Genomic DNA, 25,338 nt, shown 5'->3' with positions numbered 1-25,338 from the left:
TATTCATACACATTTCAACTGTTGTCGTAAAGACAAATAGTAATTTTTCTGTTTACTCTTTCCTTTCACCTTCTCTCAACAAAACATTGACATAATCATAAAGTAAAATATTGCCTGCTATGACAGTAAAGATGTGTGTGTGAGGCAAAAAATGGAAACCTCAAAGAAATGTTAAGAAATAAACTTAGAATAGTATGTTTACCATATAACATCTTCTCCCTCCCCAACAAACACATTCAATACACACGCCAACCTTGGCAGCTAGAGGAGAGGTCGGCCTCCATCACCATGACAGTGTTGCCACGGGCCGTGGCTTCCCTGGCTGTGCCCGGCCTTATCCTCTGTTTCATCACTCTTCCGTTTCCTGCTATACTATCCCAGAGGCCCCCTCTCCCCACAGAACCCTCCCCCACCCCAGCACCCCACACAAGGCCGGAGTGTACCCGCTTAGAGCACCCCGTCATCTCTATTCAAGGTGAGCACTGATGTCTCTCACAGTACATGCTCTTACTCCTGGGATGTTACTGCATTATTTCTCTTCTCTCTAGGAATATCTTACAGTACATTTGTTAGAGAAACTACTTTGAAATTCTATCTTGCCAAATTAAAAGATAATCTAATTTTAAAGTTGTTGAAGGTGTCAGTCTTAGAATATTATTTCCTTTCCCACCTTAATATGCAGAGACAGCTGTAAGTGTAAAAACATTTCTCAGTAGCAATATCAAAACATTAAAGAGTTCATATGATGCGATTTCAATTTTTCCTTTCTCTTTGGAGTGTTACAAGCTCTTGCTGCATAAAGAAGATCTGTAAAGTTGCAAAGACTAAAGTCTCAAATCCAAAGAGATATTCTTTATAAAAGAATCACCTTCATGCAAAGAAAGAAGTATAAATCACCATAATTAAAACAAAGAATCCCTACATCACTATGTGGGAAGATTTGTATAACACCGCCCAAATGTTCATGCAAAGAAAGAATGTGTAACTTTTATTCTTGCTGTTGCCGCTGCTGCCATGTTGTGGAGACACTGTGTGTTTTGCTGTTAAAGAGAAACTACTTTTTTTGGCTTTCCAAAAGAGGACACAACTAGAAATCAGTGGTTAAGTTGTATTTACAACACTGTTCCAGAACAGTTCAACCCAAATATACTGATTTTAGGGAGAATGAGGACTGTTTCCTGAACTAGTAGCCTACAATGCGTCTGTGGCACAAAGGCTGTTTCTCTAAAGTGGGGGAGTTCGAAACATTGCAAGGACAGTCTGGTGCTTCTGACTCACAGCCTGTAAGTACGTTTTTTATATTTAAAGAATTTGCCAATGACGATTCAAACATGAGTTTTAAGCAGTGTAGAGTAGAGCTTGTAGTTTGTCTTTTCTCCGATCACAAATGCAGACATGGTTTTATGTTTACGCAGCGCGATATGAAACGCAACGTGTAAAAACACAGTATAAGTCATTATAATCAGTAATTATGCCCCCACTGGATGCAAAAAATGCCTTGTTTGTAATGGGTTTTATTGGTTTTGTCTCATCGTGCTGAAACGCATTGATTTTAACAAAGCTCATCGTTCTGAAAAGGCGAGGTATACACTGATTGGCCAGCTATCCAGTGCGTTGTGATTGGCCAAATCCCTCAAGCGTGTGATTTTCGTCAATCACAACGCACTGGATAGCTGGCCAATCAGTGTATACCTCGCCTTTTCAGAACGATGAGCTTTGTTAAAATCAATGCGTTTCAGAAAGGCGGGGCATAGAGGAGCAACAATAATGTACATTATATGGAAAATCGTGTGTTTTTTGAACCTTAAACCGCATAAACACACTCATTACACCAAATACACAAAATAATGTTCTTTTTAGCAGCATCATATGACCACTTTAATTTTTTGGTCATCCCAGCCAGCCAAATGTAGCAACATTGGCTCAACCGATGCTGTGAGTTTGTTGCAGAAATATTTGTTTTTCTCTGACCAATGAGGGGAAACCTGTTTGAAAACATGTTTACAGTCAGTAATGCTAAGTTACACCTCAGTCAAAGTACTATTTTAAAAAGTAGCTTGCTACACTACAAGCTACTACCAAAATGTAGAAAACTGCATTGTTATAAAAGATACATTTATACAAAATAAAAATACAAAAAACTATTTTATGTAAATGCACATAATACAGCATTTAACTGATTATTTGTGTGTAAAAAAGAAGAATTCTGTGCATGGACTTAAATTATTCTTTGAATTGTTTATTTAGTGAGTCATTTACTAAAATGAATCAATTCACAAAGATGTTCACTAAGTTTGTTTTGTTCTAAGATAAACTGAACAGCAATTCTTAGTCTTTTTGTTGAAAGACTTAGCCAGGTGTGTTCACCACTGTTATACACAATTTTCAGACAAAGTCCACTGCTAAATTCAAAGCGTTTTGGGAATGTAGCTCCCAGCCTAGTGATTCTGGTTGTTTTGCTACTGTTCCTGTATATTGCACAGGCTCAGACTGTAGATCTACATTTTTTTTGTTTTGTTTATCTTATTCATTGGGTTATCCACACATTTCAGACAGCGATAGAGCTGCTGAAGATAGCAAGAGATAAACGTCTTTCATTTCATCCAGATTCCTATCCTCATGTGTCCTAGCACACAAAGAAAACAGAATGTGCAGCCATACCTTGACCTCGCTCAGAAAATCTTCTCCATACCCATGGAACAAAGGCGTTTTTATACCAAGAACATATATATTTAGACAACAGAGTGTGTTGTAGTGAATATGATTTGTCGACGATTGCCTTGCCTATGGAGTATGAGCAGCGTGTTTTTTGACTCAGTGAGGGACATGACAAAAATTGCAGAATAATGCCTCATCGGAAACGAAAGGAATTGATGACCTGGGGGCTCTATGAAATATATGAAACCTGCTTGGACATTAGGGCAGCCATGGCTCATATACACATCGCCTGCAGCCAGCTCCATTTATTGCTTCCAAAAAAACTCAGGTTGCATTTTGATTTGTCATTTTATGCTTTGCTATCAAAGCAACAAGAATTTTTTTTATTTTCGTAGTGTTGAATTAGACAGGAAGTACAAACGGCCTTGTTCACTGAATTATAAAACAGTAGTAAATTGTAAAGTCAGATAACCATCTTTGTATTTCTCTTTTTTTTGTTGTTGTTGTTATGGTATTCTATTCCCTTTTGTCATTTTAACTCATCAAAGCAAAGGCACTATGGCGTAGCATTCATGATAAGAGCTGCTGAACAATTAGCTTTGCATTGTAAGCTAGCACACCTTGAAATCCCCCTTTATGTGTTCTCAATGGTATGGAAGTCCCACAGCACACCTTAATGCCTTCATAAAATGCCTTTTATGTTGAAGCAGTGGTATGGAAGCCTGCTACAATGGAAGTATTGGCCGAACTTAAGATTAGGTTCTTTGATGGATGAACCTTTTTTAATTGACGCCTTCTGGCAGCTGCTCAGTGGAGTCACCTGAGGCGTATTGGGGGCCTCTATCTCTGATCTCTGACAAGGTCTGTAGATTCACACATGCCTTTGAACTATTCTAAATCATGGAAATGATACTCTTAAGATGATTTAGCATGGTAGAGCACCATGCCCACCAGGGTTTGGGCCAGTGTCTTTGCTGAATGCTTCCGGAGCTTAGGGAAATTGGACTTACAACCTTAAGAATTAGACTTTACACTTAAAGGAATTACCTTAATGATATTAGTATAATTTAATATAATTTAATTAGTATTTTGACTTGTTTTCCATTAAAAATAAAGTTCAACTATGTAAAAAGATGCATTTACTTACATTAAGACTATTTTCAGACAATGTATCTTTTAATAAGAGTGTATTTTGTCCTTCTTATTTTAAGTGTAAATAAATTAAACATGAGTGGAAAAAAAATCTGGCAGGGCTGTAAAAAAAATATACTTGGAATTAATACACTAATTCAAAATTATTGTGTTTAGTTTTATGTGAATATTTCTACCCACTGACACTTACATTTAAATAGGTTGTTTTTGCTGCTGTAGCTTTAAATTCTGAGCAAACACACTCTTTGCATGTGAAATGAGAGAGACAACCTTCAAAGTTTTTGGCAGGTTTGCGAAATGTGACACATAGACAATTTAGGTCAGACTGAAATAATCAGAGACCCCCATATCTTACTGTTATATGCCAACTGGAATAACCTTTTCTGTTCCCACTTTATATTGTTTCCCTAATACCTGTGTACTTACATAGTAACTAGATGTGTACATACTGTAGTATGTAACCACAGTGTAAGTACACATTGGTACATAGTATCTACAGCTCTAATGTTTGTGTAACTACACATATGTAACAACCCACTGAATGGTATGTGTAAGTACAAATGTGTAACAGGACATTGATAACAACACTTTTTGGTAATGTAAGTACAATTATGTAACAGGACTAACAGCACCTTTTTGGTAAAGAAAGTGTTACACTTTATATTAGATATATCATGTAATTATTCTGATGTTACACAGCAGCAGCCAGTAAGTTAGGCTTTACATATAAATTGTGGTTGGTGTCCAAAATGTTACACTTTATATTAAGTGCACAGTTCCGGAGGAGTGGTGCACCAACTCCACCTCAAGATCCAACTCCTCCCACTTTACATATCCCTAAACCTACCCATCTCTACCCCCTGGTTCCCATTTTTACGCCTAAACCTACCCATCTCCACCCCCTGGATCAAATTGTTCCAATTACTCTTATACATATTGTTGTTACAAAATGTAGTTATATAATTTCTGTTACACGAGTACTTAGTGAAATGAAAAAAAAGTGTTGTTACCAATGTCCTGTTACACATTTGTACTTACACAAACCATCCTGAGGGTTGTTACATGTGTGTAGTTACAGAGATTTTACAGCTGTAGATACTATGTATCAATGTGTACTTAGACTGTGATTACATACTACGTACACATGAAGTTACTATAAGTATACAGGTATTAGGGACACAGTATAAAGTAGGACCCATTTTCTTTTCTACCACATCTATATTACTTCACCACGAATGACTGGTCCTAGTTGCTTACCCCCGATTAGGCATCATTGATGTGCAAATGCGGGCGGTCATGTGTCAGCATATTCATCTGACTTCAGAAAGTTGTGGAAGTTCGGAAAAAGAAGTTCCTGCAGCTTCCTTTCAATAGGTGGTCTGTTTGGTCTGGAAAAGAGAATGTTTACATTGAACCTTTTTGTTTTAAAGAGATCAAAGTCTTTTTTTCATGATATGACTACCACTTTAAGAAACACAAAGCAGTTGCTGTGTCGATATATAATACCATACTGAGAGCAACCCGATACTTATTCCCTTCAGAGGAAATACTTATTTTTTTCCCCTTGCATGTTATACATGACAATCCCCTGTAAAATCATTGTCAGCATATCTTTGAACCAGCAACAGCAATAGCATGCTGGTACTACAAGGAGTCTCAGATAAGTTTAGATATCTAGGGATGTCATTTGGATGGATTTTTTTTGGGGGGTGTAGGTATTTGTTCTTTTTTTTTTCATGACTAAGCTTGCACAATCACACCAGCATGCCTAGTCTATCTTCAAGGATATCAATGTATCACTGCAAACACATGTATGCTAAGCTGAGAATTTCCAGAGACTTATTTCACATACACTGAGGTGAATTTACCAAACTCATTCAGAATTTCAGCAAAAAACAGTTACCAGTGTAACAAGCTACAAAATGAATTGAAATGGTACTGCACTGTAAATTTTAAAATTAACTAGCATTATTTTCAACACTATTTGTATTTACAAATGATGTATAAAATAAACAAAAAATTACATACAATAATCTTATACTGTAAAACTAAATGTAGGCATCACATTGCAATATACAGTATGAAAAACAGATATTAATTTAGAGATTGGCTAAAAACACATACACATAAAACATTACACAGTTATAATATAACACATTTAAAAAAAAAAAATCCTCCTCTTTGCTGCCCTCCTATAAAAAAATTCCTACTATTGTTTTATAAAACCACCATAGTTAACAGATTTGGATCTTGGATTTTATAGGCCACGTCAACCTTGAAAACTGAACAATTTAAGAGCTAATGTCAGGTATGGTGTGTCCTTGCATGTCCAATGCTGAGAACCTAATGCAAAGTCCTTACCTGTTAGGCTGGAATTACCGTAATCTGTCCTGAGAGGAGTGGTGCCACAGAGCCATTGTCTACCTTCCACTCACCCAGCCATTGTGATTGTCTTGAGATTGTTTGTCTCATCTGTAGAACATGTTCAGAAACCAATCTCTAGTGCGTAATAGTGCTGTTGTTTAACCACCGGCCCCTATTTAAGGAGACCTTGAAAAGAAAAAAAAAAGAAAAACAATGTTGTTCTTTAACTTCAGGCCCTTACCGATGTGTCTCTCTCCACCTAATTGGTCTGTGATTTCAGAGGCACTGATGCCTGAACTATTCTGTCATGTTATTGGAGCTTCTGTCACCACAGACATAGAAAAAAAGAGGTTGTTGGAGGTGTTCGCAAGTAATACATTGTCCAATCTTGGAGTGCAAGGTTTATGTTTGCTAACTGTGAATGAAATGGAACTTAGTAAGAGGTTTGAACTGAAAGCAGCAGCCCTTATTCTTCTGCTCAGCCTTTCCTGTCTATTGTAAATGCTGACGTGTTATGCTTCAGTGACCGTTTGAAATTGCCAGCACAACTCTCTCTCATTGTGAAAGGTGCTCTTTCAGATCTTTTCCTGACTTGAACCGGCCTTCGATTTATGGCCTCATCCCTAGAGCGCCTTTACCCCCACCTGTCCTCTCCTGTTGTGCTGTGGGTTTTTTTGGGGAACTCATTGTCTTGCTATTTCTATAATCAGAGTGCAGTTTGTGTAAGATGATTTAGATTTCTGTGGCTCTCTCCAGTCATGCAGTGACAACAGGGGATGCAACAGCAGGGAAATCCCTCGGCAGGCGTGGAGAAGGAGACCAGAAGACAAAACAAAAGCAAATTCGGACTGTGAGAAGTTCCGGCCTGCATCTTCTGATAAGATTATCTGAGCTCAGATGAGAGATGGGCCAGTCTTTGGAGCAGAGAGATGCAAAATACAGACGAGACGACTGTGTCTCTCGCAGGACAGGGCTAGTGACTACATGATGTGCTTTGTGAATCTTTTCTGCTTTATTTATAATTAAAGGTAATATTACAGAAGCATGAGGCTACTGGGCCTGCAGCGGTCAATGGTGATCCATATTCACTCTCTCATATTGATCCCAGAGAAGACTGCTGCTCTTATGGAATTGGATTCGTTTCACCTTGATTATTTTCAAAATTATTTCTCATCGATAATTTTTTCTGCCTCACACTGCATGAAATATTCCCTAATCTACTCCCTAACCACTTTTAGGATTATAATTGTTTAATTGTTTCTGTATTTAGAGATAATCTTAAAGCAGTGTATTCAATAAACAGAGAAATATGTTTTATGTATTTTGTTTTGATTTTTATTTTACATAATGATTAAAACGAAACGTTTGGGCAATGGTTAAACCCATGATCTTGCTATTTGTGGATTAGGGTTAATCATATCTTTTAATTCATAGTGTTGTAATTTTGTGATCCTTGTTTGAAAACATTTTTTTATGTGTATAGATACTTCTGGTTACTGTACTAAACTTTTTACTTGGTGGGGAAGAAGTGCATTCAGAGTTTGTAACATTTTTACATAATTTTGACATGTTATGACATCATGAAGTCAACAAAAAAAAAAAAACTTTTTTTTAATTGTGTTTAGTAGTGTTTGTGATGATTCTCATTTACGGTAAATCTTACATTGGCTATGTTTACATGCACAACAGTGTGCTGATAACTATCCAAATCGGCTTATTCTAAAAACCTGATAATTAAAGAAAACATGTTTACATGAGATTTGAAATGCGTTTTCATATTAAAATGTAAACATACATTCATGCATTGAAAAAATGTCAGAATCTTTCTAAAGGAGTTTATAAGCAAAGCGACTTGGCAGAAATCCAGGTGTACAATCCTTAAACAGTTTCTGACCTTCAACTGATCAAAACAACACTGTTTAATGTGTTTCCATGTCTTTGCACATTGTCAGATTATTAATCATAATTAGTGTAAGATGTGCATGTGAACTCTGAACTCTCAGACTGTAGAAAATTTGGCAGATTTCTGCAAAATCTGATCTCACATTATTCTCAGTTCTACACATCCTCCCTTGTGTGTTCATTAATTTAATATTTTGGCTAATTTGATTATGCTTTCAACTACCAGTAATAGTGTAGTACCCTCAGCCATTTAAATCCATATTTAAATCCATTTACCACATTTACATTAAATCCATTTACCATTTGCCCCCCTTGTATAAGCAAAGAAAGTGTGAAGGTTCAATCTGTGCCTGGTTATTTTGCTAGTGTTTGTATGATTTGTAGCTTAACAATGGTGGTCTTGAAATCAATACCTGCAGCAGCGTGGCCAAAACCACCCCTCTGTCTTCCTCTCTGCGTGTTTCATTAAGAACCAGTCAGTTGTAAATCTTTGAGAACAAAAAACATGATGATTATGATTTATGTCCTCAGGAGCATCTTGCAGACTGTTGAGTTGGTTCGTGTCCCTCGTATCTGCTGGCTAATGCATTAATCTCTTCTGCTGCGTGTTTGGTGAGGAAAATGCAATAATCCTCCATCAACCCTTTTCTGGCCCGACCCTCATATTTATCCTTTTTTATTGCATATGGATTGCTAGACGCCAGGCAGGCTTGATGATGTGTGGGAGCTGTCCGTGCATATAAAACCACCGTTTATATAAAACTCACCGAGGCATAGAAGTCCATCAGAAAGGGCATTTCATGATCAACTCCTGTAAGTGAATAAAAAAAAAAAACATTCAGATAACATCGACACTTACTGTGCTGGTGTATACACTTTTTGTTGGTTATCTTAAAATTACTATGAAGGCGAATTGGAGTGGTTTAGATTATGAGGGTTTAGTGGGTGAAGTATCTGAGCCTTGCTGGACTTACAGCTGGATAGCTGAGTCTGTTTGTTTGCTTTTGCAAAGATCAGCACTTTCATGGTGCGTCTGACGTTCATCTCTGGTATGATTTATTCTAACTCAGGTGGCTCTGATGTTATCATGACAGTCCCTCAATCTGCACAGTCTATGTGGTTTCTCAATACATGTGTTTTATGCTTTATGAAGCACGAAATAGAGTCTTACATCTGTTCTTGATGTATGATATCCAATAAGATTTTCTATGATTCTCTCTGAACGCATTTATTCAATTTGTGTTCCCATGTGAATGACAGATTGTTTTGGATGACCCTAGCATCTGGATGACTCCATCTGCAGGGATAGATTCGGACTGTATGAAGTGGTATTTATTGATGTCTTGTTCAGTTTCACCACTGCTTTGACCTGTGGTCTGAGAAAGCTGCAGCTGTGTTTGCAACTGTATTCACAAAGAATTTTGCTGTAGTCAAACTATTATTATTTTTTTTAATATTGCGCCTATAAAAGAGAAATTACAGTATGTGTAGCCTTTTATGTTAATTGTAGTATTGTACATTATTTATTTTATTTCATATATTTTATTTAATACGAATAATACAAATAATATTAAATATGCAATAATTTTATTATATAAAATCATTTTTAAAAAAATTGTAAAAATCTTTCTAGCAACCTGAAATGCAGTTTGCATTTGCAAATGCAGATGCAACCTGAGATATAGTTACATTTTAAAAACATTTTTAATTAAAAGTGACTTATATTTGCAATCAACCTATATACATTTAAGGGCCTATACATGTTAGTCCATGCATTGCCATGCATTATTATTATTATTTTATTTTTTAGTTTAATTTAGAGTTTAATTTTGAGTTTTTGTTACTCAAGACTATCCAGTTTATCATAAATGGTAAAGGCTGTGCTTTATCACTTCTTAGGAAAGTATAACTTGAGCCTGACATGTAATAGGAACTCGAAATGCAAACAACATTGTGTTCAATGTACAAAAATTGTGTACAATGTGTAACAATTATATACTGCAATATCAGGCAAGTATTTCTGTATTTTAGCTTAACATGTCATCTAGAATACTGCTGAGAGATCCTATTCAGCATGGAAGGATAACAAATCTTTTTATTGGTTCTTTTTATAGTGAAATCCCATTTACTAAGCCACATTTAGGTCAACAGTAGATCAAGTGGTTTTAATATTTACATAATGCCCTTTCTATCTGATGTTATTCCCACTTCAATAGGGCCGGTCGTGTTATAAGTGTCTGTCAGGGCAAATTGTTTTGATTTCCAAAACTTTGTATCAAACAGCGCTTTTATGTTCTGAGATTCCTCGGGTAAGCAGAGTTTTGACTAAGTGTCATGTTGAATTAGGATCAGTATCCTTGAAGAGGCCCAGCTACCTTTAAGCGCAGCTCTCTGCTTCTCCTCACATGTTCTTGGGGACTCATGGGAAGAAACTGCATTCATTTTCCAGGATTAGTGTACTCTATTGGGGAACTCGTTTTTGTAATGCTTAATCCATATGTTAACCTAAACCAGGAGTTCTTTTAATGGATTTTAATGTTATACGCTTTGAACTTTCAAAGGATTGTCAAACACACTCGCTTGAGTTGCTTCCCTTCTGTATCACTAATACACCCACATTTTCTTTGGTCTTTCAGCTCTAAGTCCTTTGATCTCCAGTTTCTACCATCCTGGTGTAAGGGACTACTCTCAGCTGACCCTTGACCTCACCAGGAATGAACTTATAGTGGGAGCCAGGTAAAAAAATAAATAATATAATATGTGGCCAACGTTTTGGTTGATGCATGAAACAGATCAATACAGATATACAGTTTATATGTTTATATATTAACATGTTAATAATAAATATGTTTATATTACAGTATAATTTAGAATTTTTATTATATCATTATATTTACTTTTTTGAGGTAATATGTATTATTGAAAAACTATATATATATATATATATACATACACACACAGTTTTTGTTATATATATATATATATTATATATATATATATATATATATATATATATATATATATATATATATATATATATACATACACACACAGTTTTTGTGTTTGTGTTTCGAACTATTTTTGTTTTGAATTTCAAATGCTAGTAATATGTGTGTGTGTGTGTGTGTGTGTGTGTGTGTGTGTGTGTGTGTGTGTGCGCGTGTCTGTAAATAAATGCAAAACAGAACCATTTTCACTAGAGGTCTCAGACTTTTGGACCCCACTTTATTTTTCATTTTCCTTGGAATATTAGGGGAACATTTCATTGCATCTCCAGTAGATAAATCATATCAATCTAACCGTTTTCAATCTCTCTCTTATTTTATCTTCAGAAACTACCTCTTCCGACTGAATCTAAACAACATTTCACTAATTCAGGTGAGACACAGACCTACAGTGCTTATTAATGGTCAGCAGTCTCTACTATATCATGATTCCTGTTTGATGTGGCCTTTGTGACTTTGTCTTGTGCTGTCTGTCAGGCCTTTGGGTGTTTGAGAAGGCTGGCTTATGGTTATTGATATTGAAATGAATGCGCCAGTTCCCAAAACTGCCTGGACAGACTTCAAAGGAAGCTGTATTGCCCGCCACAGTGAGCGAAGGGCGTCCTTAGCATAAAATACCAAGTTTCTACTCTGGCTTGGAGCTAAAACCTCTCAGAAGGTCAGCCAGGACAGTCTGAGGTCTAGATAAAGCAGTGAAATAAGACTGTGGTGGCTTTCCCACCTGTTGCTGTGGTTGAATATATCTCTTTTATTCCCCCAGTAATCTCTGTGCCATACAGACTACTCATAATGGTTCATGCATGAAGCAGATTGTGGTTGAAGGCTGAATAAAGTTTGAGTTTCATTCTCTCTCAACTTAGATACCTAGTGCACATCTGGATGCACAACAAATAGGTACTAAATAAGTCACTCCATTCACATATTCCCATGTGTACGTCTTGTGTTTTGTTGCAATAACGTTACTATATTTGCAGCAGTTTTCTCCACTGTCCCAGAGGAGAGGATTAGGTGCAATTTCATTTTCCTCAGCCTCACCTTCGCCTGTGTATCTCTCCTGGGCGATTCCAAAGTGTGAATAAACAAGGCCAATCTTTCTTAGTTCGACTAACTGGAGCATCACAAGTGGAGGCAGGGTCCAAATCGATGAGCAGCACCTTGCCAGCTTTTGAGAGTGTCTTTGCCTAAACTGCACACAGAGAGAGAATTAATCTAAAATAGGCAGATGTTAAAGGGTGAAGAATGAGACACTAGTGATAGAAGTGACCTGACAACACTAAGCATGGCTTCCTGAAATGTAACCAATTCATAAAACGCCATAATACATTTAGTGTTCAGTAAAGCCATGAAATAGAAAATCAAACACAATTACTAAGGTTGCCCTTTCATAGCTCCCGAGACTAAACTGAGTTCTTGGTCTTAATAGAATTGATAAAAAACATTTGAGTTTACTCTACAGTTCAAAAGTTTAGGGACAGTTCTATATTTTTGAAAGAAATGAATACTTTTACTCAGCAAGGACACTTTAAATTGATCAAAATTGACAGTAATGACTTTTACATTGTTACCCCAAAAAAATTTAAAATAAATAAATGCTGGTCTTTCGAACTTTCTATTCATTGAAGAGTCCTGCAAAAAACTAGTAATAGCTGCTGAAAATTCAGCATTTGCCATCACAGGGATAAATTACATTTGAAAATATATTGAAATAGAAAACAGTTGTTTTAAATTATAAAAAATTCTTCATAAAAATAAAATCTTTCCAACCCCAGACTTTTGAATGGTAATATAATGGAGATATTAAAGTTTTTTTTAGTGTTCATTTAATTTTTATTGTTATTATCTAATGAGAAAAGAATTGAATCCACTGCAGATTTCTCTTGTGCTTTTAGATCCTTTATAGAATTTTTCTATGATAATAATTTAGTAACAAAAAATGCAGGAACCAACTCTATTTTGGCAGATGCAACCATTAAACTTTTTGTTAGGGTTTCAGCACCTATATATCAAATCTTGTAACTAGAGATTCCATTATATGCTTTCATTTTATTCTTAGAATAAGCCATTGTTACTGAGCACATTGATGTCTGTATAGTATCCTATCTTATTCAGTCATTCCTATCACATTCACACATTCTTCATCTTTTCATCCTGCTCGCTGTACTTTTGTTCACACATCCACCTGCGTGCCACCTCTCTCCGTCTTCTTTTGTCCTTCTTCCCACACCATTACAGCTATCCTGCATCTTTCTGCCAGGAGTGTAATGGGGCTGACAGAAAGCCAGCTCATCTCAGAAATGTATGTCTTGGTGCCAAACATGCAGCCTTTAGCAAGGGAGAGCAACAGCTCAGGCGAGCCTTTTCAACTTTACCCAGGCTCGGATGGGGTGAAAAGAGCTGATTCTTACCCTTTGAATTATTCACTGCGCTGACCCGTGGGTACGCACCTGCTGTCCTCATTTCCGTGAAACTATGAATGAGGGAAATTTGCCATGGCCTGGTATAATGTACGCTACCAGTCAAAAATTGGACGCACTTGACTGAAGTTTTGTGATTTTTAAATGCTTCAAGAGAGATTAGTTGTAGAACTTATGCATGCATAAGAATTTCTTTTAAAAAAAAAAGTGTACATGTATACTATCAGTAAAAAAAAAAATTAAGAATCAGTTTTTATTTCGATATTTCTTAAAGAAATATCTTTTGTTCACCAGGGATTTATTTATGCATTTATTTGATCAAAATGTGCCAAAAAGAGTATTTTGCAATATTATTACAATTTAAAATGACTGTTTTCTATTTGACATATTTTATAAAAAAAATATATTATTTATTAATGGGGTGACAAAGCAAATTTGTCAGCAGTAATCAGCATCAATCAATCAGGTCTAACATGATTCTTGAGAAATAATTGTAATATCTTAATTTGGTGCTCAAGAAAATGTATTATTATCAATGTTGAAACTGATATTGTAATAATATTTCACAATATTACTGTATATTTGCTGTATTTTTGATCAAATGTTTGCAGCCTTGGTGAGCATAAGATACTTATTGCAAAAACATAAAAAAAATGTTTTGTCTGTTGTATCTATGTACATACAGGTCCTTCTCAAAAAATTAGCATATTGTGAAAAAGTTCATTATTTTCCATAATGTAATGATAAAAATGAAACTTTCATATATTTTAGATTCATTGCACACCAACTGAAATATTTCAGGTCTTTTATTGTATTAATACTGATGATTTTGGCATACAGCTCATGAAAACCCAAAATTCCTATCTCAAAAAATTAGCATATTTCATCCGACCAATAAAAGAAAAGTGTTTTTAATACAAAAAAAGTCAACCTTCAAATAATTATGTTCAGTTATGCACTCAATACTTGGTCGGGAATCCTTTTGCAGAAATGACTGCTTCAATGCGGCGTGGCATGGAGGCAATCAGCCTGTGGCACTGCTGAGGTGTTATGGAGGCCCAGGATGCTTCGATAGCGGCCTTAAGCTCATCCAGAGTGTTGGGTCTTGCGTCTCTCTCAACTTTTCTCTTCACAATATCCCACAGATTCTCTATGGGGTTCAGGTCAGGAGAGTTGGCAGGCCAATTGAGCACAGTAATACCATGGTCAGTAAACCATTTACCAGTGGTTTTGGCACTGTGAGCAGGTGCCAGGTCGTGCTGAAAACGAAATCTTCATCTCCATAAAGCTTTTCAGCAGATGGAAGCATGAAGTGCTCCAAAATCTCCTGATAGCTAGCTGCATTGACCCTGCCCTTGATAAAATACAGTGGACCAACACCAGCAGCTGACATGGCACCCCAGACCATCACTGACTGTGGGAACTTGACACTGGACTTCAGGCATTTTGGCATTTCCTTCTCCCCAGTCTTCCTCCAGACTCTGGCACCTTGATTTCCGAATGACATGCAAAATTTGCTTTCATCCGAAAAAAAGTACTTTGGACCACTGAGCAACAGTCCAGTGCTGCTTCTCTGTAGCCCAGGTCAGGCGCTTCGGCCGCTGTTTCTGGTTCAAAAGCACACGCCTGTGCACGGTGGCTCTGGATGTATCTTTCCAGACTCAGTCCACTGCTTCCGCAGGTCCCCCAAGGTCTGGAATCGGTCCTTCTCCACAATCTTCCTCAGGGTCCGGTCACCTCTTCTCGTTGTGCAGAGTTTTTTGCCACACTTTATCCTTCCCACAGACTTCCCACTGAGGTGCCTTGATACAGCACTCTGGGAACAGCCTATTCGTTCAGAAATTTCTTTGTGTGTCTTACCCTCTCGCTTGAGGGTGTCAATGATGGCCTTCTGGACAGCAGTCAGGTCGGCAGTCTTACCCATGATTGCGGTTTTGAGTAATGAACCAGGCTGGGAGTTTTTAAAAGCCTCAGGAATCTTTTGCAGGTGTTTAGAGTTAATTAGTTGATTCAGATGATTAGGTTAATAGCTCGTTTAGAGAACCTTTTCATGATATGCTAATTTTTTTGAGATAGGAATTTTGGGTTTTCATGAGCTGTATGCCAAAATCATCAGTATTAAAACAATAAAAGACCTGAAATATTTCAGTTGGTGTGCAATGAATCTAAAATATATGAAAGTTAAATTTTTATCATTACATTATGGAAAATAATGAACTTTTTCACAATATGCTAATTTTTTGAGAAGGACCTGTATAGAACATATAAATAAATAATATATTAAAATGTATTATATTATTGTATGATTTATGTATTATTATTATTTCAAATTATTACATTTATATGTTTTAATTAGATAAATTTGATATATTTTTTATTTAATTTTATATAGATCTTTTTGGGCCATATAGTTAAATAGGAAACATATTTCTTTATTTCCCATACTTCCATTTCAGTTTTGAAATTTAAATTCGGAAACCATTTGACTGGTATTGTAACTAATCACTTTGAACACCAGCAATTGGATTTTCAACAACTGCATTATGAATCAACCCAGGGTGCACAGAATTGATTTATGAAAATCATTTTATCTACACCCTGTTTTTATAACTACCACCTCTGTAAAAGCATTAGATTTTTTCCCCAGGATCCCAAACCTGTCTATCCTGAGACAGTGTTTTTTTTTTTTTTTCTCGGTGAGATCAGTGCATGCTGTCTGGGCACCCTGTGTTGCTGCTGCTCTTTCCCAAGATCTGAACGAATGTATGAGGCAGCAGGATTCCACTGCTTCCGCCTCATGGGGGACCAGCTGTCTCATGGGATCAGGAACATCTGATGATGTTGGCACAATGGGGGAGCTCAAGGTACTGTGATTGAGACCCACCCACATACTTGGCTCCTTCCGTGCCTCCCTGAGACTCCTTCACGCTGCAAGTAGGTTGTATTACATGAGCAATAGAAAGGAAACTCAGAACACAGCTTCTGTCAGCTTCTCTTTTCTTCTCAGCTCTTGATCCCATCCCTTTGGTACACATTTGCACAAATGGACCAGATTTGCACAGATCAGTTTACAATGTGGGATGAACCTCCTCTCTCAACAACTGAGGCTACAGCATATAGCCAGTTACAGCCTCCATGGACATTATTGAATCCGTCATATCTGACTAATGCAATTGCTCGGGAGAAATAAGATAATGACAGTTCATTCTCAGAGCCTGCATTATTCTATTCATGTGCTTATGGCTATTAATTTACATTATGGCTGTATCTAATGTGAAAATAGATGTTCGTGCACCATGCTGTTCCGAAAAACAAAAGTTCAGCTATCATCTAAATGCTTTGTGCAAAATGAGGTGGAATAATTTCTCCATTCGCAAAGATGTAGATGTAGTCAGACAGATATATTAGGGTGTGATTTTCCCAGGATTTACGCTATTCCAGACAGAAGTTTGGACACACTTAAATGAGTTTATAATGATCTTTGATCTAAAGGCCTATGCTTACATTCTTGATATGTTTTATAGACAAATATAAACAGAGCATATGTACAATTTATTTTTGTACATGGGCAAAATCATTTTTAATTTTTCATGAGTTTGGCACACATGTGAAAATTATTTTTTTAAGCATCATGCACCCTTATAAAGTTGGTTGAGGAAACAGCCAAAGTATTTTAATCTACTTTGACGAAGCTTAAATATAAAAGTTTTAATTTGTTAATCATTTTCAGCAATGCATAATTCATATACTTGCATTTGTGTAATTTCATTGTTTCGATGCCTTTACTGTTCCTTTAACATGCCACAGCCATATCACCCTGTAGCCCGAGATTGGTTGCCCACTGAAGCTAAGCTGGGTTGATCCTGGTCAGTACCTGGATGGGAGACCTCTTGGGAAAACTAGGTTGCTTCTAGAAGAGGTGTTAGTGATGCCAGCAGGGGGTGCTCACCCTGTGGTCTGTGTGGGTCTTTATGCCCCAGAACAGTGATGAGGACACTATACTGAAAAAACACTAAAATAACTCTCTGTGGCCATTACAAGTCCCATGGCACTTCTTGTAAAGAGTAGGGGTGTATCCCTGGTGTCCTGGCCAAATTCCCTCCACTGGCCTTTGTTGGTCATGGTCTCCTAATAATCCCCATCCACTGAATTGGCTCTATCTCTCTCTCCTCTCCACCTATAGCTGGTGTGTGGTGAGTGCACTGGCGCTGTTGTACTGTGGCTGCTGTCACATCATCCAGGTGGATGCTGCACACTGGTGATGGTTGAGGATCCCATGATATGATTGTAAAGCGCGTTGGGTGTACAGCAGTACACAATAAAGCACTATGTAAATGATTAATTAATTCACTGATTCATGTGGGAAATTTAGAACAAACTGATGTGTCCAAACTTCTGACTGATATACCAAAGGGTCTCAAAATATATATGAGCTTAGATCAGACACAGAACCCAGAACCTCTGGAGATGGAGCCAGACCAGAAGCTTGACCTCAGGGTCACTGCAGAGTGATGTGATGTTATGTTTGGGGATGAAGAGCTATGGGAGAGGAGCGTTCACTTTACTAAGGAGTCACGAATGAGATAAAATCCACGGTTCGACAGGACAGGAATGTAAACAGATGGGTCATGCATGAATATGTCTCAGTCTATCTCAAGTCTCCACCTCCTCTCACCTTTCTCAAGTTTCACAGCTTGCGTGTGACCACATACTCATAATGACATCCTCCTTCCATCTCTCAATGGAATCTCTGTCACAACTCCCCTTCTGTCTTTGTTGATCTTTGTTTTTATGTCTTGCAAGTACATAAAGTACACTGAAGGATAAGAATTTATTGCCGCTGAGGATTCAAGTAACTGCTCAGTCTGATTCGGTTTACAGTTTTGGGGTCCAAATTCATGCAAGGACCCAAGTGAATTGTGGTGAAGTGCATGATGTTTTGTCTTTTATCTAACACAGTTGTATTAAGATGACTAGCATCCAGTTTTCTAAGTTGTCATTTGTAATGTGTTAGAAACTAGTTACACTGCCATTTAAAAGTCTGGGCTCAGTAAGATTATTATTATTATTATTATTTAATGATGTTAAAAAAAGATAAAAAGAAAAATGCTTTTCTTTTGAACTTTCTACTAAATTAATCCTTGAATAAAATGTTTTAATTTCCTTATTAAACAGAATAAACTGTTTCATATGGTTTAATAATAAGAAATATTCATTGAGCACAAAATCAGCATATTAAAATGATTTCTGTGAATGAATTCAGCTGAATTTCTGATTCAGCTTTGTCATTTTAAAATATATTAAAATAGAAAATGCTTATTTAAATGTATAAAAGAATTTCACAATTTTAAAGGGGTCATATGATGCTTTTTTAAAGATCATTATTTTGTGTATTCGGAGTAACAGAATTTGTTGACATGCTTTAATGTTCAAAAAACAAATTATTTTTCAAATACTGTACATTATTGTAGGTCCTCCATGCCCCGCCTCTCTCAAACGCGTCGTTTTCTACAAAGTCCCTCCTTATGACAAGCGCAGTCTGCTCTGATTGGCCAATTGACCCAGTGCACCGCAAGCACTCATCGGAAATGTAACGTCCCTTTCCATAATCGCGAGCTTCATCTTTCAAAAAAAATGTAAAGACAGTTAATAATATCCTTAGTTTTACCATCAGTTCAAGCCTGAAAGGGGAACAGAGTCGCGTGACAGACAGTGATGATGCTCCTATGTGTTTTCAGTACACAAGCCACGGACGGTTAAGACAGCTGACTCCACTGTGTGACCCTGTTTCTCTCTTTCTCTCTCTCTCACACACACGCATGCACGCACACAACGCGCAGAACTCCGCATTTGAACAGTCAATAGCAAATACTTAAACTAATAACAAAACATACTTACAGTAACTGATTCAGAAGCGCCAGATTTTCGTAGCAAAGTCAGAATTACCTCCTCTCCTATGTTCACAAAACGGTCATCCATAAAATGCGTTGCTGTTCTGTTGTAAGTATTCTTAGAAAGATTCCTAAATGCATCTACTTTCAGAAGGCCAAATTAAGTGCTTTTGTTTTCGCCTAGATACACACAGCATCTCACTGACATGGCTGCTTCAACACTAGCTGTGGTTACTGAAACCACGCCTTCTTTCTCTGCGTGAACATTTGGGCGCCATTACGCAAATATTTCCACATAGTGACGTAGACATTTGGGGGCGTGTTTGAATGAGCCGTTTTAGGAAGTCGTGGGAGAGTCTTAACTTTGATAAAGAATATCTCTTTGGATTAGAGACTTTAGTCTTTGCAACTTTACAGATCTTCTTCATGCACCAAGAGCTTGTAACACTCAAAAGAGAAAGGAAAAACTGAAATCGCATCATATGACCCCTTTAATGTTGTTGCTGTTTAAATAAATGCAGCTTGGGTGAGCATAATTACTACTACTGCTTTTGCTTTAGCATTTCTTTTCTAAAACAGTCTAAAATGTCACGGCAGACAGTTTTAGCAGATTGTCTGCATGCAATTCTGGGCATCTTTCATTTAGCCTCTGAAAATGTATGAGGGATTTTGGTAATAAATCAGTGCTCGTCGTAGAATAAATAAATAAAAAGCAATGCAGGTAAACATAAACTGTGAGATTAATATGGCTTCCTTCTGGTGCCATTTAATAGCATTTCGCATGGCCAAGATAAGAGCATTTATGATAAACCTTTCATTGTATGGCTCAACAATGTACCACCTTAAGAATATCCTCAAAATAGTCATGCATGATTTTTGTTTTCTATCACCATTTCCCCAGACGTTATACACAATGTTTCCATGTGGCTATCAAAACCTGCAAAGACTATGTAAAGAATGAGGAACCTTGTAAAGGTCCTGACCCATTTCAGAGCACAGAGCACCATGAGGAACCCAGTCAGATGTTTTTCTGCAAACAGTTAAGCCTCATTTAATTTAATTTAATTTCATTTCATTTTATTTTATTTTTGGTCCATACAATGAAAATCAGTGGGGTCCAAAACAGAAATGGACCCCACTGACCTTCTCTATGTGGCCAAAAACCAGGTTTGGAACGAAGTGAGTAAATGATGAAAGAATGATCACTTCTCGATGAATGATCCATTTAAGTTTCAATAGTATTGCTAATCACTAATTCTCCATGTCGTTCCCATCCACTCTGTTTGTGCAATATCCTGAAACATGTCAATAATACTTCACTATACACACAGAATTCACACACATTGCACTGAAAGGTACACTGGTCAGTCTATATCCAAAATTCAAACATCTGAGATGCCAGTCTCTGCATTGACAAGACCGAGGTCTCTGCTCTCTGTCAACAGACAATGCCGTGAGAGCGCTGTGTGCCGAATGCATTCAGTAGACATTGTTACAGCTGCTTTGGACAATGACCTCTGTGGTCAAGAGGTGACTGCCCCCTTAGCTGTAACCAATAAAACAGGAAGTATCCGACATGAGCAAATAGCAGCTGGGAACAAGAGCTGTTTAGATTCTGCTCTGGTTTTGTTTTGGTTAGAAATATGTTCAGTGTTCACAAATACTCTGTGGTGATTATGAAACAGCATCCGGCTCAACAGATGGAAACGCATGAGCACAATGGTGGCTGCTGCTCTCATTTATTCTAATGATCTGACAGAGGCTCACAGGATCATGGCAGCAGCTATGCACCATGCTACATTTTTCATATTCAGGAAATGTAGGAAAAGAGTGCTCTAGACAGGAGAACAAAATTAAGAAAAGCAATGCTAAGCGTATTCTTTTTTATATGATCACTCAGCGGACTCCTCTTTGACCTCAGAGTTTGATGAATCTGGGATGATTTCATCCTACCCACTCATGATTAATTTCCTTCTGCAATTTCTGTCAATTTCTTCAATTTGCAGTCTTTGCCACTGGTGGGCTAATTTGCGACATATAGACACTGGAAGGAGACAGCAGCAATTAAACCCAATGGGAAATACCTTTTTAAAGAAAAAATTATTTAACTTGACTTGTTAACAAAATTACTGACAGAAATGTTTGTTAACAAAAGATTTTTGATAATGATCAATGTAATAATAATCAGTAAATCAGTGAGAAGGTGAGGCAAAAAGATATAAAGAAAAGGATTAAAAGTAGAAGTAGAAAAGTTAATTGTTATTATATCTTAAAAATGTTATTACATTTTAAGGTTATTTTTGTCAGATGTCCATTACTACAAAACAAAACAAAAAAGCTGTAAAAACAAACAATTTATGGCTGCAATATTTTTATTTATTTATTTTTATTTTATTTTATTATTAATCTGTATTTTTGACATGGTAAAATGTCTAAACATATTTTAAAAAATAAAGATAATAAGATAATGACAGCTATTTTTATTCTAAGGCTTCTTGTTATTCTCCAAGAATATTTATTTATTTTTAGCAAAAAATTATTTGCCAGCGGGGTAAGAAATTAAACATTAAATATATTTACTGAAAACAAGTCTTAATATCTTATTAAAGTAAAATTCTAAAGTAAATGTTTCTTTATTTTTTAGTTAAAGAAAAAACACAATAATGATTAAAAATGAGACAACAAAAAAAGTTAAAACAGATGGCAAGTAATAAAATTAAAAATCTTAATGAGTTCTTAATGGGTTTTGCTTTCCAGTAAAATTAAACATGACACATTTATAACGAAGAAAAAAAGACGGAGATAAAACAACCTTTTTTAGTGGAATAATTGTCTTTCCCTTATTGAAAGCAAAAGATTTTTCTTCTTTTAAAGATAAACCAAACCAAATTTGTGATTTATGGTTAAAAGGGCGCTGAAACCTGGACCAGAAAAGTGCCTCAGTCACTCACGTCATTGTTCTTTTGCTTGGGAGTTTTGTAACTTGCTGAGGCAGTTGGGTTTACTCAAAATGGCCTTCTTAAATTAAAGCCATCACTCACATTCACACATACGCCTTTACTGTACATGCGATGATGCTTTTATCCTGGTGTTGTAGTGCAACCACATTGTTAGAGCTGTGCACTAGACACTGACCTGTTACTTCATTTCTCATCTTGTTTTTTGAGCCTGAAGTAAATCATTCAGACGGCACAGCTGTGAACCTTCAAAGGACTCCTTGTTTGCGAGTCCTGGGCATACACACACGTCTCTAGACAAAACCATGCACTACCCTTATTCAGGCCTACAAAGCGGGGTGTTCACCCCTATTCTACCCTGCCTCTATTTTTCTGATGGTGAATATGGTTCTGGAATGTGAAGTGAGAGAGAGGTGGCTCAGGGTATGCCGTGGGGGAAGGAGGAGATGCTAGAGAGCATATCTGTGCCCTCTTGTGTAAGATTCAGCATTCTTAGACAATGAGGTGAAGTTATTGAGAGTCATGTCACATCTTTGAGGGCGGTGGTAAATGGGGATGGGGCTACTTGAATAGGTCACTCTGTTAAAGGACAAATCAGGGCGGTGCCTTGGGTTGCCTATTGAAGCACACTGACCTTGAAGATCCGCCAATGAGACGGATAGCCTCGCTGCTCCAGCCGGCAAGATGGGGGGGAACCATTACACTTTTATCAGGGACCTCCTTAATGGGTATGCAAATTTCGTTTTTGGAGGGAAGGAAGTATTCATGGAAAGTGGAAAGTACTTCACTGCAAGTATTATTATTTGTTGTTTTTGACTTGTTTTTCTGGAAAATGTCTAAAAATCTTTGAAAAAATTCTTTTCAAAAGAAGTGAAAATGGGTAAGAGTTTTTTTCAAACCTGCAATTTAGAGATTTTTTTATTTTTTTATTTAACAATACCTACTATTTTTTTATACAAAAAACTTTAAAGATATTTCTTGAAAGCTAGTTTTAACATCTTATTCAAGTAAATTTCTCAAGGGAATATATCTTATCTTAATTTAAGATTTGTTTTTTAAAGAAGTATTTTGTACAGATTCTGTATCTTAATAAATTTTGTGTAATTAAAAACCATATTGATTAAGATTTTATTTTTTTTTTTTTTTTTGCTGTTTGAAATGTTTAAAAGAAATATTTTGCCTTTTAGACTTTATATCTTAAGACATTTTCTGTACATTTGAAATTACATTTGACTGTTTTTTGTTTTGTTTTGTTACATTTAGCAGATACTTTAGAATGAGCTTTAGCTTCACATATGAGACTGTTGTTGGAAAATAGAAGGCAAGTATTAAATTCAAAACATTGTCTGCAAAAAAATAGAACCTGTCTGACAAAGTGAAGCATGCTTAAAGAGCAAAACATCATTCCACGATCTAAAGAAATTCAAGAACATGAGTAACAAAATAGTTGACTTGACATGTATCAATCTGGAAAGGGTTATAAAGCCACTTCTAAGGCTTTGGGACTCCAGCGAACCACGGTCAGTGATTGATAGTGACTTTTAAGTAAAAGTGTTGTATTAATTGTCATGTGTAGCTATAATTTCTCTGTTACCCAAATATAATTCTATTTCATGAAGTATTTAATCAAAAGAAATCACATAAGTTCATAAGATTTTTAATTATAGTAATATCATTTATATGGAGATCAGATGGATGTGGGTGGGCAAGCCATGTAATGCCAGAGTAAAGTAATGCCACAACTTCCACATCTGTGTTCAGATCACCTTTTCTCCTGACAAAATCAGTGTAATGGCAATATTTCCATCCCCTAAATGTAATCTTTTCCATATTCCAAAATTTCTTAATACATTGGTGATTTCATGTGCCTGTGCGAGTTGTGAAAATTATGAAAATAATTATTGGATTGTTGGATTTCAAATCAGGAGGGTTTGAGGCATCAAAAGTAACTAAGTAAATAGCTGTTTTATGGATAGTAACTTTAACTGTTTTATGGATGTTTTATAACTGTAATATTATTACTGAAATCTTATTAGTAATTAGTTACACTACTAGTTACTGCAAAAAGTAATATTATTACAGTAACCAGTTATTAGTAACTAATTACTGCCCAACACTGGTGGTGACTATGTCAAGGTGATGTCCATATGGCAGAAATGTACAGTAAAAATCATCCAGTTAATGACATGTATTCAAACAAACAAACAAACGGTGAACACTATTAACAGCAATGATTATCTGTTGCGATTAAACTTGTAGCAAAATTAGGTGATTTTGTATGTTGGTTCAGAGTTGTCATCATCTGAGGTCCTTTGGCATCATCTCTTCTCAGGTGTTCGGTCATCTCAGATCTTTGTAAGGGCTGGATCCAAACTGAAGCTTGTGTAATTCTTAGTTACCTCGAGAAGCAAATAGAGAAAAATTAGCATAGCTGCTGTTCAAGCCAGGCAAAAAATTATAATGTGCATTTGAGCAGATTTAATCAAAGTACAAGAAAAAGATATACAAAATTCTAAAACCTAGATAAAAACATATATCTTTACTCAACACCTAAACATATCAGGAAGCCAAACCCCAAAAATCACCACCAACGCTATTCCAGTGGACTTTGCTATCCTAGGTACTACCAAAAGTCCAGAGTTTTGTGACGTGTAACGTGTACAAGTATAACAAGATATATTTTTAAAAAATTAATTTGTCACCATATTGTAGGAAGATTGATTTTTAAATGGTGTCAACTTAATGATGAGTAACAAGTGCTTGAAGGTGCCCTGAGGACAGGTGCAGTGTCCCATGATATACTTCTCATTTATAACACTTGTAATGTGCCACCGACAATAGCCTTATCAACGGAAGCACAAAGCTTGCAAACTGGGTAATTCTCCACCATCCTGCCCTATCTTCGTGTTCGTATTAGCATTTTCTCAATACTTGATATGAATGGAATGCATTTCTAGCCTGGCGTTGTTTTTGTTCCTCATTAATTTATGTATAA

At 36.4% G+C, this 25,338-nt stretch overlaps 1 protein-coding gene across 4 annotated transcripts in view; it reads left to right on the top strand.

Moving 5' to 3' along the window:
- The first annotated feature begins 239 nt into the window (after positions 1 to 239).
- The window catches only part of LOC109096384 (semaphorin-5B-like), a 75,328-nt gene continuing 50,229 nt past the window's right edge, over positions 240 to 25,338 (top strand). For all 4 annotated transcript variants that reach the window (XM_042764079.1, XM_042764078.1, XM_042764077.1 and 1 more), the window contains exons 1-3: positions 240 to 475; positions 10,713 to 10,812; positions 11,409 to 11,454. In XM_042764079.1, the coding sequence (XP_042620013.1) occupies positions 289 to 475; positions 10,713 to 10,812; positions 11,409 to 11,454 (333 nt within the window). In that variant the 5' untranslated portion in view covers positions 240 to 288. The remainder of the gene's footprint in view (positions 476 to 10,712; positions 10,813 to 11,408; positions 11,455 to 25,338) is intronic.

The sequence above is a fragment of the Cyprinus carpio genome, chromosome A9 (genome assembly GCF_018340385.1).
Source record: "Cyprinus carpio isolate SPL01 chromosome A9, ASM1834038v1, whole genome shotgun sequence".
Taxonomy (NCBI): Eukaryota; Metazoa; Chordata; class Actinopteri; order Cypriniformes; family Cyprinidae; genus Cyprinus; species Cyprinus carpio.
This window is presented reverse-complemented; position numbering and strand designations above follow the sequence as displayed.